Source organism: Anas acuta, chromosome W, assembly GCF_963932015.1.
Source record: "Anas acuta chromosome W, bAnaAcu1.1, whole genome shotgun sequence".
Lineage (NCBI taxonomy): Eukaryota > Metazoa > Chordata > Aves > Anseriformes > Anatidae > Anas > Anas acuta.
Window position 1 is genome coordinate 2,147,433 of NC_089016.1, and position 15,526 is coordinate 2,162,958.

The 15,526-nt window shown below is 48.8% G+C and overlaps 1 protein-coding gene and 1 pseudogene across 1 annotated transcript; one reads left to right on the top strand and one right to left on the bottom strand.

Annotated features, from left to right (window-relative positions):
- The first annotated feature begins 4,954 nt into the window (after positions 1-4,954).
- Positions 4,955-12,537, top strand: LOC137847484 (olfactory receptor 14J1-like; annotated as a pseudogene).
- Positions 12,538-13,710: 1,173 nt separating this feature from the next.
- Positions 13,711-14,694, bottom strand: LOC137847105 (olfactory receptor 6E1-like). Its single transcript, XM_068665386.1, has one exon. It carries the CDS (start codon positions 14,692-14,694, stop codon positions 13,711-13,713), a length of 984 nt encoding a protein of 327 aa, XP_068521487.1.
- Positions 14,695-15,526: the final 832 nt, after the last annotated feature.

Sequence of the window (15,526 nt, forward strand, 5' to 3'; positions counted from 1 at the left end):
TTCCCTCCAGTGGAGAGGGAGCACTGTCCTTCTTCCTTTCAGAAGAGGTATGATGTCCAAGAATCACTTTTCCATATCCTGGTTTTAGGCAGAACACCCAGGCAAGGACAGGGAGTTATCTGCCTTCCCCCTGTTGAGGAAAGGGTTTCAGCTGAGTCAAACCAAGCAACTCATAACTTGTTTGCAGTTCAGAGGCTAGAAGGGGGCTTAGCTGACTCTCCCATGCCTTACAGAAGACCACAGGAGTTGGGATTCCTCTTGCCTAGGTTCAGGTGGGCACAAACCAGGCAGCTCTATGTAAGCTGCTTGTCTCAGCTCCCAGCATATTGAATGGAGACAGAGGCCAGGAGGGAGCTGTTCAGATGCAGACACCGGGTGACATTGGAGGTGGCAGGGTGACATTTGAGTGATGTTTCAAGTGCCAAATTCCTCCGGGCCATAAACAAAGATTTTATTGATGCGTGTCCAACATAATATAGCTCTAGCCATTGCTCAATAGCAAAGAAATAAAAGGCAAGCTATGACTTGGCTGCCATCACTGAAAGGTGCAGGGACCACTCCCATGACTAGTGTGCTGCAATGACTGGCTTCAGGCTCTTCAGAAGGGACAGGCAGCACAGAACGAGTGGTGGCATGGCTCTCTATATTAGAGAGGGTTTTGGTGTTGTAGAACTCAAGACTAAGAATGGTAACGTTGAGCCCCAGTGGGATAGGGTCATTGGGAAGGCCATCCTGCTGGGGGTCTCTTATAGATCGCCAAACCAGGATGAGGAGATGGATGAGGCATTCTAAAAGCAGCTGGCAAAAGTTGCACAATCACCAGCACTTGTTCTTGTGGGGGACTTCAACTTTACAGACATATCCTGGAAATACAGTACAAAATACAAATACAAATACAAATACAAATACAAATACAAATACAAAAAGAGTAAGCAGTCTAGGAGATTCCTGGAGAGCATGGAAGATAACTGCCTGACTCATCTGTTTAGTGAGCCTACCAGGGGAGGTGCCCTGCTAGACCTTCTGTTCACAAACAAGAGAAGGACTGGTGGGAGATGTGTGGTCAGGAGCTGTCTTGGGCAGGGTGACCATGAAATGGTAGAGTTCTCTATTCTTGGCAAAGTCAGGAGGGGGATCAGTAAAACTATTTTCTTGGACTTCCGGAGGGCAGACCATGAGCTCTTCAGGACACTGGTTGGCAGAGTCTGTTGAAGGGCAGAGGAGTACAGGAAGACTGGGCACTCTTCAAGAAGGAAATCTTAATGGCTCAGGAGCAGTCTGTCAGCACGTGTCCAAAGACAAGCCGGTGTGGAAGGAGACTGGCTTGGCTGAACAGAGAGTTGTGGCTAGAGCTCAGGGAGAAAAAGAGGGTTTATGACATTTGGAAAAGACGACAGGCCACTCAGGAGGAGGCTCAGTATTAGGGCCAGTTCTCTTCAATATCTTTGCCAATGCAGTCTGTATCAGTCCATGGCAAATGGCAGGACTGTGTTTCCACCCCTGGGACAGTTGATTCCAGGTGTATAGGACACCCCTGAAGTGAAAGCGAACTGTGGCCTTCACAGTGCTCTCAAAGAGATGGATAAAAATGCGTTAGTGATATCCATTGTGGCATACTACAAGGGAAAGGAGATATGTTCTCTTTATGATGTAGGACGTCTTGGAAAAGTTTCTCCCTTGCCTTCCCTTGGAGTTGGTGAGCCCCTTGAGAAAGTTTCTCCACAGACAATACAGAAGCCCATAGAAAAGGAGACTTTCTTCATACTGCTGGAGTTGACTAGCCAATTCATCCACCGTAGGTTTCACCTGACTTTCAGCATTGTTTTCCCTTGTTTAGAGGAGCAACTGATACTGGCATAGGCTGGTTCTCTGGCCCAGACACGGGGCCATCACATTGGTTGGATTAGCTGCAGGGCCTGTCACAGATGGAGTGTCACAGGAGCCGGAGTGGCTGCAGGGCTTGTTACAGGGTTGGAGTCGCTGATGGGCCTGTCACAAGAGTTGTTGTGGCTACAGGGCCTGTTGCAGGTGTTGTAGTGCCTGCAGAACCCATTGCAGGAGTTGCTATGGCTGAAGTGCCTTTCAGAGGAGTTGTAGTGGCTGCTGGGTCTGTCACAGTAGTTGGAGTGGCTGCAGGACCTTTGGCATGTGTTGGAGTGGTTGCAGGGCATAACACAGGGGTTGAAGTGGCATTAATTGAGGCTCAGTAAGCAGAGGTCAACTCCCAGCATGTTGATTTGTGTCTCTTGGGAATGGCTGTGGTGATCACACTACTTTTTCAAGGGTTTCTCTAGATTGTTTGGATTCTGCTCTTGTTCAGGGGTGAATTTCCAAAGCATTGGAGGTGTTCACTGCTATAGGTACCTGCCCATATCCTCCCTCAATCCCTGCCACTCCTAACTCTCCTGCCTCTGGACAGATCTCTGGATGTCATTCTTAAATAATTGTCTGACGTTAAACAAAAGCTGAAACACATTAATGAGACATAACAATAGGAACATGCTGGTTTGACAATCCCAAGGATACTCAAAGCTTTGCAGAGCTATTGGGAGTATCCTGGAGGAGAAGGGGGAGATGAAGGAGACAGGGAGAGTTAACAAGTGGGGAAAAGCGTCCCCCTCTTGTCCTCTCCATGTCCCTGTCTACCAGTTCTGGGGGCTGAGTATCAGGAGAACAACTGGTGCTGCTGCTAAAGACTGAGGGAAAGAAAGCATTAAATACCTCAGCCTTTACCTCATCTCTTGTCACTATGTTTACCCCACCTACAATAAAGGATGAAGATTTTCCTTAATCCTCCTTTAAAGTATTTCTATAAAGAGTTTTGATTGTCTTTGACAGTAATAGATGGATTGAGCTCCAGCTGGCCATTGACATTTCTAATTTTGCCCTGCACAGCATCATAACATTTTGGACACAGCTCTGGACAAAATGACAACAGGCATGACAAGAAAGCACAGAAAAGGTGGAACCTGGCAGCCTGCAATCCCTTACCCTTCTGAGACTCTGTGTTGCAATTCCATTCAGCTGGTTACTCCTGTATTATCCAAACTTGCCTGCAACTCCTGATGCTGCTCTCTTGTCAGAGATAGCACAATCATGCGAAGATTGAACCGTCTGCCTGCAGATATTAACAGCTGACAGAATGGAGCGTCAGTGTGGGGGAGCCGTGAGAAACTGCATGAATATGCCTACAGAAACCTCTTGACATTTACAAGGAGAAGAGTCTAGTCCTGCACCAGTGGAAGAGGAGCCCCACACATCAGGGCAGCCTGGGACCCTGCTGAGTGAGCAGTGCCCAGGAGGAAGAGGAGGGCCTGGGCACCACCATGGATGCCATACGAGCAGTGGTGCCTGCTCACCACGAACCAGGCCAGATTCCTACAGAGCTGCCTTACAAGGAGCATGGCCACCAAGAAAATCACAATCACTAGACTCATCTCAGATCTGGTGAGACACCGCATGGAAGAGGGTCTACAGCCAGCAGGGAAAGAGGTGCAGGTGTGAGAGTCCCAAGGACTGCATGGGTTGGAGAGGAACAAGGGCTGTAGCAAGGCTGAAAGTCCAAAGACAACCAAGTTCTTTGTGTCCATGGCTATGGCTGTTGTCAGTGTCACTGAGGCCTATGAGGAGACAGCTTATCACTAAAGTGCCAGGGCCTCATTGCCTCCTGACACCCAGCCATGAACCAGGCAGAGGTTGTACCACTGTCCTGCACTTGGCAATGCACATCCCCATCTCCTACTGTCCCGGAAAGAGCTCTGAGCAATGTGTAAAGAGAAAGGATCTCCCTTCCCAGAGGCCAGGGATCAAAGCTCAGCCTTTGTGCTTGGTGAAACATATCCAGTTTTTCCAAAGATCAGTGTCAATTTCACATTGCCTTTGTCTCCTTGGCCTCACTGCCTCCAATGTTTGTCTCTAACGAGCTCCAAGGGAGGCTATGTCAGTGCTGGCCCTTGGGGGGAAACTCCAGAAAACTTGCATCTGACTTGGACTTCTTGAGAGAGTTCTTCACTTTTCACTCAGTGTCTGAGGTTCATGAGCTCATCACCAAAGCCATTGGAGAAGTGATTCCAATGCCTTGGGCTGGGGCTCCGTTGCTGAGCTGGGTCGGGCTCCTGGGACAAAGAGAGCTCCTGGCAAGAGGGCCCTGGTGCAGAGAGACAGCTCTGCCCAGAAGCAGCTCCTCTGCACAACACAGCAGGGCTGGGGGCTCTGACTGCAGGGCCATGCAGCTGCAGGTCCTGGAAGGGTCTCCTCCTGGGTTTTGTTTCTGGTAGGGCAGTGGGCAATGTAGTAGGCTTTGAGAGTCCTGCTGGGTTGCACTGCGAGGGGAGGAAGTCTGACAGAAGACCCTCAGAGTGCCCTAAGCCAGGTGCCCCCGGTCAGCCCAGAACACCCTGCCCTGGCTGGCCATGCAGAGCTCAGATGAGGAGAAGCCCCCAGGCTCCTTCTGGCTGAGAGCTTCTCCTGGAGACAAGGTGAGGATTTGGTCCAGCTGCACTTGGACTGGGGCTTCTCTGCTCTAAGTTGTCTCCAGTTTCTTCTCAGGAAAACACCTGAGTGGGATTGTGCTGCAGCTCGCAGAGGGGTAATACAGGGCAGCTGAGAGCAGGACTGGTTGGCACATCTGCTCTGCTCAGTCTTCACCAGGGCAAAGTCCTGGCACACACAGGGTTTCACTAAGAGTGTACATGACCTGTCAGGGCATTCAACTGACTCATACATCTCCTAAGCATTATAAGGGCAACTCAAACCACTAAAATATCTGCAGCTCTGCTCATCATTCAGATGAGGTGTTTGCAACAGCACTGCAAAGCTCATGTATTATTTGTGGACTGAACATGAGCTTCCCTTACTGTCCTCTTTCATTTCCAGTTTTTCTCATTTAATTCGGCTTTCTCTCTCTTTTTTTTTTTTTCTTTCTTTTTTTTTTTCCTTCTTCTCTTCAACAGACAACTGGGTCCAATGTCAGCAAATGCCCAACATCACCTCTTTGAGAGAGTTCCTCCTGCTGGCATTTGCAGACACACGCGAGCTGCAGCTCCTGTACTTTGGGCTCTTCCTGGGCATCTACCTGGCTGCCCTCCTGGGCAACAGCCTCATCCTCACCGCTGTAGCCTGTGACCATCACCTCCACACCCCCATGTACTTCTTCCTCCTCAACCTCGCCCTCCTTGACCTGAGCTGCATCTCCACCACTCTGCCCAAAGCCATGGCCAATTCTCTCTGGGACACCAGGGCCATCTCCTATCAAGCTTGTGCTGCACAGGTCTTTCTTTTTCCTTTCTTTCTCACAGCAGAGTATTCCATGCTTACTGTCATGGCCTATGACCGCTACATTGCCATCTGCAAGCCCCTGCACTACGGGAGCCTCCTGGGCAGCAAGAGCTTGTGCCCAGATGGCAGCAGCTGTCTGGGCCAGTGGCTTTCTCAATGCTGTCCTGCACACAGCCAATACCTTTTCCCTGCCCCTCTGCCAAGGCAATGTTGTGGACCAGTTCTTCTGTGAAGTCCCCCAGATCCTCAAGCTCTCCTGCTCAGATGCCTACCTCAGAGAAGTCGGGGCTCTTGCGTTTACTTTTTCTTTAGCATTTGGGTGTTTTGTTTTCATTGTGCTGTCCTATGTGCAGATCTTCAGGGCTGTGCTTAGGATGCCCTCTGAGCAGGGCCGACACAAAGCCTTTTCCATGTGCCTCCCTCACCCGGCCGTGGTCTCCCTCTTTGTCAGCATGGCCTTTTTTGCCTACCTGAAGCCCCCTTCCATCTCTTCCCCATCCCTGGACCTTGTGGTGTCACTTCTGTACTCGGTGGTACCTCCAGCAGTGAACCCCCTCATCTACAGCATGAGGAACCAGGAGCTCAAGGATGCAGTGAGAAAACTGTTTCTATAGGTGCTTCTCAAGGATAAGTACTGATACCATAATTGTGATTCATATCACAACGTTTTTCTCATTAGCAACATTACCATAATATAACCATTAATAATAACCCTGTCAACATGTTTGAGAAACTGAGGTGCCAATTTTCATATTATTTTGTGCATTATTATTTTCATAAATTTTGATATTGTTTGAAATGGTCTTATTATTTATATGTATACTTCCTCAGAATTAATTTGACTAAATCTTCTAATTTACCTATAAAACTAGGCTTCCAGTGTACATAAAGACAATAAAGAATCCATCAGAAATTCATTGATCTCATCTGCCGTCTCTTGTCATCAGCTCTGGAGCTGGTGGAGCAGCCCCAGCACACAGGAGGAGCTCAGGGCCAAGAGCACAGCTGCCACACAGAGGAGCAGCCCCTCACTGTCCACTGGACTCTGCCTCCCTGGGTTGGGGCTGCTGCTTCTCTGGAGCCATGGCCATGGCCAGCAGCAGGACGTGGCCTTTTCACTGCTGCTCTCTTTTGGCTTCCACATTGTTCCTCTGTGCTCTTGCATTTCTCTTAGCCCTCAGATCTCATGTACCTTGGTGACAGTCCTGTTGTCTCTGCGGTGGCATCCCTGTGGCTGCAGGCAGCAGCAGGCAATGTGCAGCCCTGGGTCACAGCTGGCCTCCCTGATAGCACCACAGTAACAAAAGGGGCTGCTCAGGGCAAACCCAGAAGCCTGGACACCTCTTCCAAAGCTGCTGTAAGACATACATCCAGGGATTTACTCCCTGATTTTCTGTTTTCTGGGATTTTTCCCGGAGTGAAGGACACAGGCTGGAAGTCCCAGTGTGGTCTGTGAGGAACCAAGGGCTGGACCAAGAGCTCCCTTTGTGGTAGCACATGCCGAAGCAGACGACAACTGGTCTTGGAATCATCTACATTGGAATGTGTCCCGGGAGTGGGGCAGATAGCCGATGCCTGCCTGGAGAGGAATTTGGATCTGCCACATGGCAGGGGAACCCAGGGAAAATGTGCTTATTGGATAGTGATTAGAACCTCATAAAAGGAGTGACCAAGAAGAGTCTGGGAAAGGAAAAGAAAAATGTGAGGTGTCCAGGGGCTAAGGAAGACTCTGCAATTCCTGCTGAGGTGGTGAAGAGCCAGCAGGTGAAGGCCCATAAGAGTAATTGAGGACACCCTCCTTGAAGCCTCATGGGCCAGGTCTGGTATAGCACTCACCTGCCCTTTGTGCCCTTAGAGACATCCCATGGCCCTACCAAGCATGGCCCTATATTTCTGAGCCATCAGGGGAGCTGGAAGGGGGCTCAGCAGCAGAGATCCCCATGGAGTTGGGTCTGATGACCACCTGGAGCAGAATGGGTGTGGCGGAGTCCTCCAGGGGACCCTGGGCACCACAGCCCCCTGGATCTCCAGAGCAGAATTGCCAGCTCAGCACCTTCCATTTCCTGAGCCATGGCTCGTCCCAGCTTGGGGGCTTCTGGGGTGGCCCAGAGCCACCTTTGTCCCAGCAGCTGTGGTGCCTTGCAAAGGGCTGGAGCTGTGGTGGCCATGCCCAGAGCCGTACAGCAGGCTGTGGTGGGAACTGCCCTGGGGCTAGCCCAGACTGGGCTGATGGGCTGGGCTGATGGGGGGGGGCTGGGAAGAGGGCAGGGAGGTGGGGGGAGGTGGGCAGGGGCTGTACTGGGCTGGGCAGTGCCCGGTAGAGGGCACCAGCAGCATGCGAGGGGCGATGGGAGCATGCAGGGGAGGGCTCCCGGCAGGGCTTGGTGCTGCAGAGCCAGGACTGCACAAAGGGAGACCAGAACTGCAGGGGAGAGTAGGCCGCACTGGGCCCTTGCTGGCCTGGGCAGAGCAGGAAGAGAGCCCAGGGCATTCGTCCCCTCACCATGGCCTGCCAGAACGTGCAAGGTGGTCATGGAGCGTCCAGGGCCAGGCTCTGCGCTATGGCAGTGAGTCCTGCCTGCCCTCCTCCTGACACACTCTGTGCACAGACTGTAGCAGAGGAAACCCCTAGCCAGTCCCTGCATGGGGCTCTGCCTCCTGCTTTGCCCCAGCCCTCTCCAGAACCCTCCTTGCTGCTCTCTGATGCACACCAGGACTTCCCAGTGCATGCCAGACAGCACATCTGCTGAGGGCCAGTGCAGCTGCTGCAGGGGCAGGGAGCTCAGCATGGCACATGCAGCCACCTGGGCCTGGGCCTGCCTATCCCCTTGGCCTAGGCCCCAGCCTTATCTCTGCTGGCAGGAGGTCTCTTGGCATGCACTTCCTGGCTTCCCCTCACCTGCGCACAGCTGCTGCCCACTCAGGCTGCTGGCACAAACGTGTCCTCACAAGCAGCACCACACCTTGGGCTGCTTCTCCTGGCCTCCCCCACCCCACTGCCTTGACTCCTTGTCTCTGCTGGGCCCCCTCATTGACACCCAAATGTGTCCCTTGGTTGTTGGCTCCATCTGTCCTGCCCCACAGGATGGTATATATGGGGTGGGACATGCTACTGTTACATGTGGAAGTGTTTTTGTAGTCCTAATTTGTGATGGCACAAAACCACAGTTCTTTCACCAGTGATCTACATCCTTCTTCAGGTGAATTGTCAGGATCTTTATTCATCACAGGAGAAGAAATACTGATGGTCATGAGCACTTGCATTTCATTGCTTTCTCCATCATGGTGTACTCCCTAAGCTTCCAGGCACTTCCACCCATCTTGAATAAACAATCCTTGTTGAATGTCCCCTTTCCTGCTGCCTGTTTTGACCTATGCACTTCCCATGGTTCTCCTGTTTTGCCCCCCTTACTCTTTGATCATTCAGACTGCTCTCACTGACCCAGTTGCTGCTTTGAGCTTCATTGAGTTCAAGCTTGCCCATCAATTAGCAGTCTGCCTAATTGATTCTGTAGCAAGCTCCTCATCATTTATCATTGAATTAATATGATATGGAATATTACCAATCTTAATACCTATAATTTCTTATCAGTCAATATCAAATACTTAATTTACAGTCAGGCTTTTGGGAAGGTAAACCTGACTGGAGACGTACAAGATGAGGAGCTTGCTTTGCTGTTTGGAAAATTGCTGCATGTTTTCTTGTTGTTTGTTTTAAAATAAGGAAAAACCCTTCTGTGCTTGTGTGCAGCCAGTTCTCTAAGGAAAGCAGGTGGGAGCTGCTGCAAAGGGGCTCTAACATCCAGCTGCAGACTTCAGTGCATAAGTGTGGTGTAAGGAAAAGTGATGCAAGCACCAGGTGGCCAATGAGAGAAATGTCAGGGTTGAAGTGGTGAGGAGCAAGGTTACCCATGCACTGTCACACCTCAAGAGTATGCTTTTCCTCCCTATGGACGTCTCCATAGGAGAAGCCCTGGATTAATATCAATTGAAGAAAGATGCTCAAAACTGAAATGCAACAAAATTCACCCTTTAAAATGAGAAGAGATTTTTATTAAGTGGTTTTTGAAATCTTCCTCCTTAACTGCATCTTGAAATTCTCCAAGTAGCTGTCCAAGTCTTGAAGACTTGAATAAAACTATGGAAGACATATGGTTCCTTAGGTGTTTCTTCATTTTAATGAGTTCCATGGTGGATTTTGGTGCTCAGTCTGTGAATGTCAGATACTGAGAGGAGAATGATGCAATTGCTTGAGAAAGTAAAGTCAGAAGGAAAAGTTGAAGTGACTTGGAGAAGTAGTGGACCCCATTGAGGGCCGTTACCAAGAGATTCTCCTCAGGGACTTGTTAGAGCAGACAATTGGAGACCATGATTACAGATAGGCAAAGCACTGTGCTGAGAAAAGTCTTGTTTTGTTTTGGTCAGACAAAAGCAGAAAGCTCAAGGCCTGACCCCAGCCTGGAGTAGAGATCCTGCAACCCCATATCTCACTCAGGGCTGTTCCTAGGGTCTGTGAGGTAGGGGGTGATTCCCATAATATCATGTGAAAGACAATGGTATGACACCTTGCAGCATTTGAACACAGTTGAACGGAGAATACATGGTCCCAATGCCATGAGTATAACTTGTCCCCTCATAAGCCATGGCTGTGGGGACAAAGATGTCAGTGCTACTGCAGCCATCCATTTTTGCCAGAGCACTCTGCCTTCTCCTCCGCAGGCTTTCCTATTCTGCCCCACTCCACTCTAAAAGCTGCAGACAGCCCCTTCTCTTCTCCACCTGGCTGTCACTCTGCTATTCCCATGATTTCACTGATGCCTCTCCATTCTTGCCAGCTGTCCCTTCAAACACAAGGGCAGGGGCTGATTCAAACTACCCGTGGGTGATCTCTGGACCCACAAAAATAGTTCCAGTGCCTCACTTCCAAGCCAAGAACTTCACCTGAATATCTAATCTAAATCTACCCTCTTTCAGTTTAAAAGCATTCCCCTTGTCCTATCACTGCACACTCTGAGAAAATATCTCTCCCCTGCTTTCCTGTTGCCCCCCCTTAAGTAGTGGATGGATTCTATGAGGTCTCCTCAGAGCCTTCTCTTCTCCAGGCTGAACAACCGCAATTCCTCAGCTTGTTTTAATAAGTGAGGTGCTCTAGCCCCTTGATCATCTTTGCGGTCCTCATATGGACTTGCTTTAATAGCTTCATGTCATTCTTATATTGGGAGCCACAGAGCTGAATGCTGTACTCCAGCTGAGGTCTTGGGAGAGCAGAGTAGAGGGGGAGAATCACCTTACCCATTCTCCTCCCAGCCTGAATTTGTGCTTGGGATTGCCGTGGCCCAGATTCAGGACCAGATGATGGTTGGACCAGGTGATCACAGAAACATAGAATCATCTAGATTGGAAGAGACCTCCACGATCAACGAATCCAACCTCCAACCTAATACTAACAAGTCCTCCACTAAACCACATTGCTAAGTTCTACATCTAAACGTCTTTTGAAGATCTCCAGGGATGGTGACTGAACCACTTCCCTGGGCAGCCCATTCCAATGCCTAACAACCCTTTTGGTAAAGAAGTTCTTCCTAATATCCAACCTAAAACTCCCCTAGAAAAACTTAAGTTCATCCCCCCTCATCCTGTCTCATCCTGTCACCAGGCACGTGGGAGAATAGTCCAATCCCCACCTCGCTGCAGCCTCTATTAAGGTATTTACAGAGAGCTTATTATACTTATTAGATTCACGTTGTCCCAAATCTCAACTTTGTCCAGGTCCTTTGGATGCCATCCTTTTCTTCTATTGTATCAACTGCAACATTCAGCTTGGTGTCATCTGCAAACTTGCTGAGGGTGTACTCGATCCCACTGTCTATATCATTGATAAAGATAATCAACAGTACCAGTCCCAGCACAGACTCCCCAAGGTGCACCACTTGTCACCGGCCTCCACTGTGCTCAAGAAAGGGGATATGGTGGGTACACACCACACGTCACCCAATGGTTTTACTTGCATGACCATGGAGAAGACACGAGAAAATGGGATAGGAAAACTACCTTGACCCTAGAGGTATGGACATGTGAATTTCAAGGAAAAACAATGGCCAAAGAGGGGCTGTCCTGGTTTCAGTTAGAACAGAATTAATTTTCTTCCTAGTAGCTGGTGGAATGCTGTGTTTTGGCTTAGGATGAGAAGAGTGCTGATAACACCCCGATGTTTTAATTGTTGCAGAGCAGTGCTTATACTAAGCCAAGGACATCTCAGCCTTTTGCTCTGTCCTGCCAACGGGCAGGCTGGGGGTGCAGTAAGAGCTGGGAGGGGACAGACCCAGGACAGGTGACCCAAACTAGCCAAAGGGGTATTCCATACCATCTGACGTCATGCTAAACAATATATAGGGGTGGCTAGCCGGGGGGAGGGGGCCGGACTGCTCGGGGTTAGGCTGGGCATCGGTCAGCGGGTGGTGAGCAATTGCATTGTGCATCACTTGTTTGTACATATTATTATTACTTTCCTATTATCACCATTGTATTATTATTATTATTATTGTTATTATTTTTTTTTGTTATTATTATTTTCCTGTCTTATTAAACAGTCTTTATCTCAACTCACGGGCTTCACTTTCCATTTCTCTCCCCCGTCCCAGAGAGGGAGGGGGGAGGGTGAGCGAACGGCTGCGTGGTGTTTAGCTGCCGGCCGGGTTAAACCACGACAGGGGCTTTCTGAGAAAATTGTTGCTCCGGTTTCCAGTAGGCAGTCCCTGAGACACAGTAACAAATACTGTGACCAGGGCTAGAGGGGCTCTGCTTCCAGCCAGGTGGAGGGAAGAGACAGTTGGGGTTATTGGACTGTGTGGATTTGATGGCCTTGAACTTCAGACACACAAGAGTGAAAGGCTCAAGTGGACACTGGTACAAAGTGTACTGTAATGCCATGAAACCAAAAAGGGGCAAGTCCATTTGTATTTCTGGAGTGACAGGGGGATCCCAACTGGTAACGGTATTGGAGGTAATTGGGACTGGCCTGGAGGCTCTGTACATCCTTGGCATAGACTACTGAAGGAGAGGGTACTTCCAAGAGCCAAAAGTTTTCGGGGTGGGGGAGGGTTGGCATATCTGCCTTGGAGACAGAGGACATCAAACAGCTGTCTGCCTTGATCTGGTCTCTCACAGGACCCTTCTGTTGTGGATTTGCTGGGGGTCAAAGAAGAGCAGGTGCTGATGGCTACTCCAATGGTGCACCTGAGGCAGTATCACACTAACTGAGACTTCCTGATTCCTATCCATGATCTGGCTCATCAAGTGGAGAGCCAAGGGGTGAACAGCAAGACTCTCTCACCCTTTAATAGTCCCATATGGCCAGTGGACTATCGTGGCCTGAATGAAGTCATGCCACTTCTGAGTGCTGCAGTGCCAGACATGGTAGAACTTCAATATGAACTAGAGTCAAAGGCAGCCAAGTGGTATGCCACAACTGATATTACTGATGTGCTTTTCTCCAGCCCTTTGTCATCAGCGTGCAGACCACAGCTTGCTTTCCCTTGAAGGGCTGTCCAGTCCACCTGGAATCGACTGCTCCAGGGGTGGAAATACAGCCCTTCCATTTGCCATGGAAGGGCTGTGCTTTTTTTATTTATTTATTTATTCAGTACTTTCTTCTCTTAATCTGTCTACTTGGCAGTAGAAGATTTCACCTGAATTGGTGATATTCTACACTTCAGAGACTGATCATTCTCTGGATGGGGATGTTAGTAACAGCAGAATATAGTGACTTTTTATTCCTCACTCAATTCCTGCATTTAAGAAGCTTAGAACTTTTCAAGTTATGAAAGTTCAGTGAAATTAAAAATATTAAAATGACTTCCCTCCCTCCCCCCCCCCCCCCCCCCCTTTTTTTTTTTCAATCTGTGGTTGCCCTTTTGCCTTTCCACTCCTTTCAGCCTTTCCACACCTATGTCACACACAGAGATGTTTTTGTGCCCTGCAGGCACATACCTCTATTCAACCAAGAGCCCACTCCAGCATCCTAAGAGACCTGAAGCTGCTGCAGCTCCATGCCCCTGGGTCCAACAAGAGCAAGGCAGAATGCGTACACCCGGCAGGCACACACACAAGCCCACACAGACAACATGTAGGCATCAATACATGGCTGGACATAGGTGAATGCAGGCATGAACACTCAGTGTTCACACAACCACAAACAGCAGAAATGGCCTTATCCTGATCCCCTCTCTGGCTGAGCAGGACAGAGGCCCATTAGTAGGAAAGGTAAAGTGGTGGTGTCTGTGTGTGAATGTGTGCATGTGTTTGTGTGTGTGTGCAAGGTAGTTCTCTCCAGCAGCTGTGATAAGACACTCCGCCTGCCCAGGACAAGTCCCTGGCTCCCAGTCTCTCCAGCTGAAGGCACTTGGACATATGCTGTTCAAAAATGCATCACGATTAGGGGAAAAACTGTGCTGATGCACGGGCCATAACTTCCTTAAGGGCCAGCAACACGGCCTTGTTTCTAAGACTGTAGATGAATGGGTTTAAGAATGGGTACAGGACAGTGTTCAGCAAAGCTACAATGCTGTTGGTCTCCAAAGAAATATATCCTGAGGAGTGTGCATAGAGAACAATGCAGCTTCCATAGACAATGGCCAAGGTGGTTAGATGGGAAGAGCATGTAGCAGAAGCTTTTCTCCTCGCAGAGGCTGCTGGCATTTGTAGAATACAGAAAAAGATGTGTGTGTAAGATGCCAGAGTTAAACACAAAGAAGACAGCACAATAAACGATATGAAAACCGAGTCTATTTTCCAAAGCAAGGTGATGTCAGAGCAAGACAGTTGAAATAAGGGGGTGCTGTCACAAAAAAAGTGCTGGATCTTGTTCGAGCCACAGAAAGTGAGCTTGGAAAGCAGCACCAGGCGGTAAATCGAGAATGTGAGGCCCATGACCCAAACAGCAGCAACCAGCTGGATGCAGAGCCGATGCTTCATGATGGCAGCATAGCGCAAAGGCTGGCAGATGGCAATGTAACGGTCAAAGGACATGACAACAAGGAGAGCTAATTCTGCACCACCCAGGGCAAAATAGAAGGAGGACTGGGCAAAGCAGCCGCCTACTGAGATTGTTCTCCTGCCAGAGCTCAGAATTACCAACAGTTTGGTGCTTGTGGAAGACGTAAACCAGATTTCCAGGAATGACAGATTGCCAATGAAAAAGTACATGGGGGTTTGTAGGCGGTTATCCACACACACCAGGAAAATGATGGCTGCATTCCCCATCACCGTTGTCAGGTACATGAGTAGAAGGACCATGCAGAAAAATAGCTTTAACCTTTGTTCAAGCTCTGTGAAGCCTGAGAGGATGAATTCAGAAATGACAGTTCCATTGCTTACTCCCGTGCCCAATTTCCATTCATCCTGCTGAGGCAGGAACATGGCAAAACCAAGTAAAATAATTTCATGGTCTGGATGCAAGGTTATCTCCTTCCTTCTCTCTTTCCTTGCTTGCAGGCTTCCTGTACAACAGAGAGAGGAGACTCTATTGGACTTTCCTCACACTCTGACCTTTCCATTTCACATATCATGCAGAGTCAACGGGGAATTTCTTGTCTTCTTTCCAACTTTGTCCATCAGCCACAAATTATTCTTTCTCAAGAGCACAGGACTAATAAGGGGTTGTTAGCGATTGCACCCTGTTCCTGGGAAGGTCCTCATTTACTCAGAACAATTGCAAACACCCGTTGTAACAATGTTTCAAAAGGAAATCTCATCTTCTGCACAAATATTTTCTATTATGTAGATGCTAAACCATGAATTCAAAGATGTATATTGAAAGTTATTCTCTCTCCTCTTCAGTACTTGCCTTTTTGGACTACCAGCAGCTGAGGATCCACTGGTTTATTTCAAGAAAAAGAAATTTCAGGTCTTTCTTTTGTAGTGCTGTGATTTCTTCTTTGTCATCTTCCCTTATTTCTTTAGGAAAGAAGGAAAATGGGGACCAAGTGTAGCTTGCCTTTTTCAGTACTGTAAAGTAAGGCCAAAATTCATTATGGTCCCACCAGGTCAGTAGAAACAGATCTATCACAATCTCATCTGACTTCATTCTGCACTGAAAAGCAGATATATCCAGAATTGCTCTTTGTTCTTACTATCAGACATTCTCAACTAAATGCCTTAGTTTTCTGAGAGGTGGAAAAATCTTGTCCTCTTCAAAAGCTTAAGGATAGTCCTTGTAGTACAAAGAGGAAGTGCCTAAAAAAAGCAAAGT

Excerpts from the sequence above, each read along its gene's own strand:
- LOC137847105 (XM_068665386.1), bottom strand. The coding sequence starts at position 14,694 with ATGTTCCTGCCTCAGCAGGATGAATGGAAATTGGGCACGGGAGTAAGC.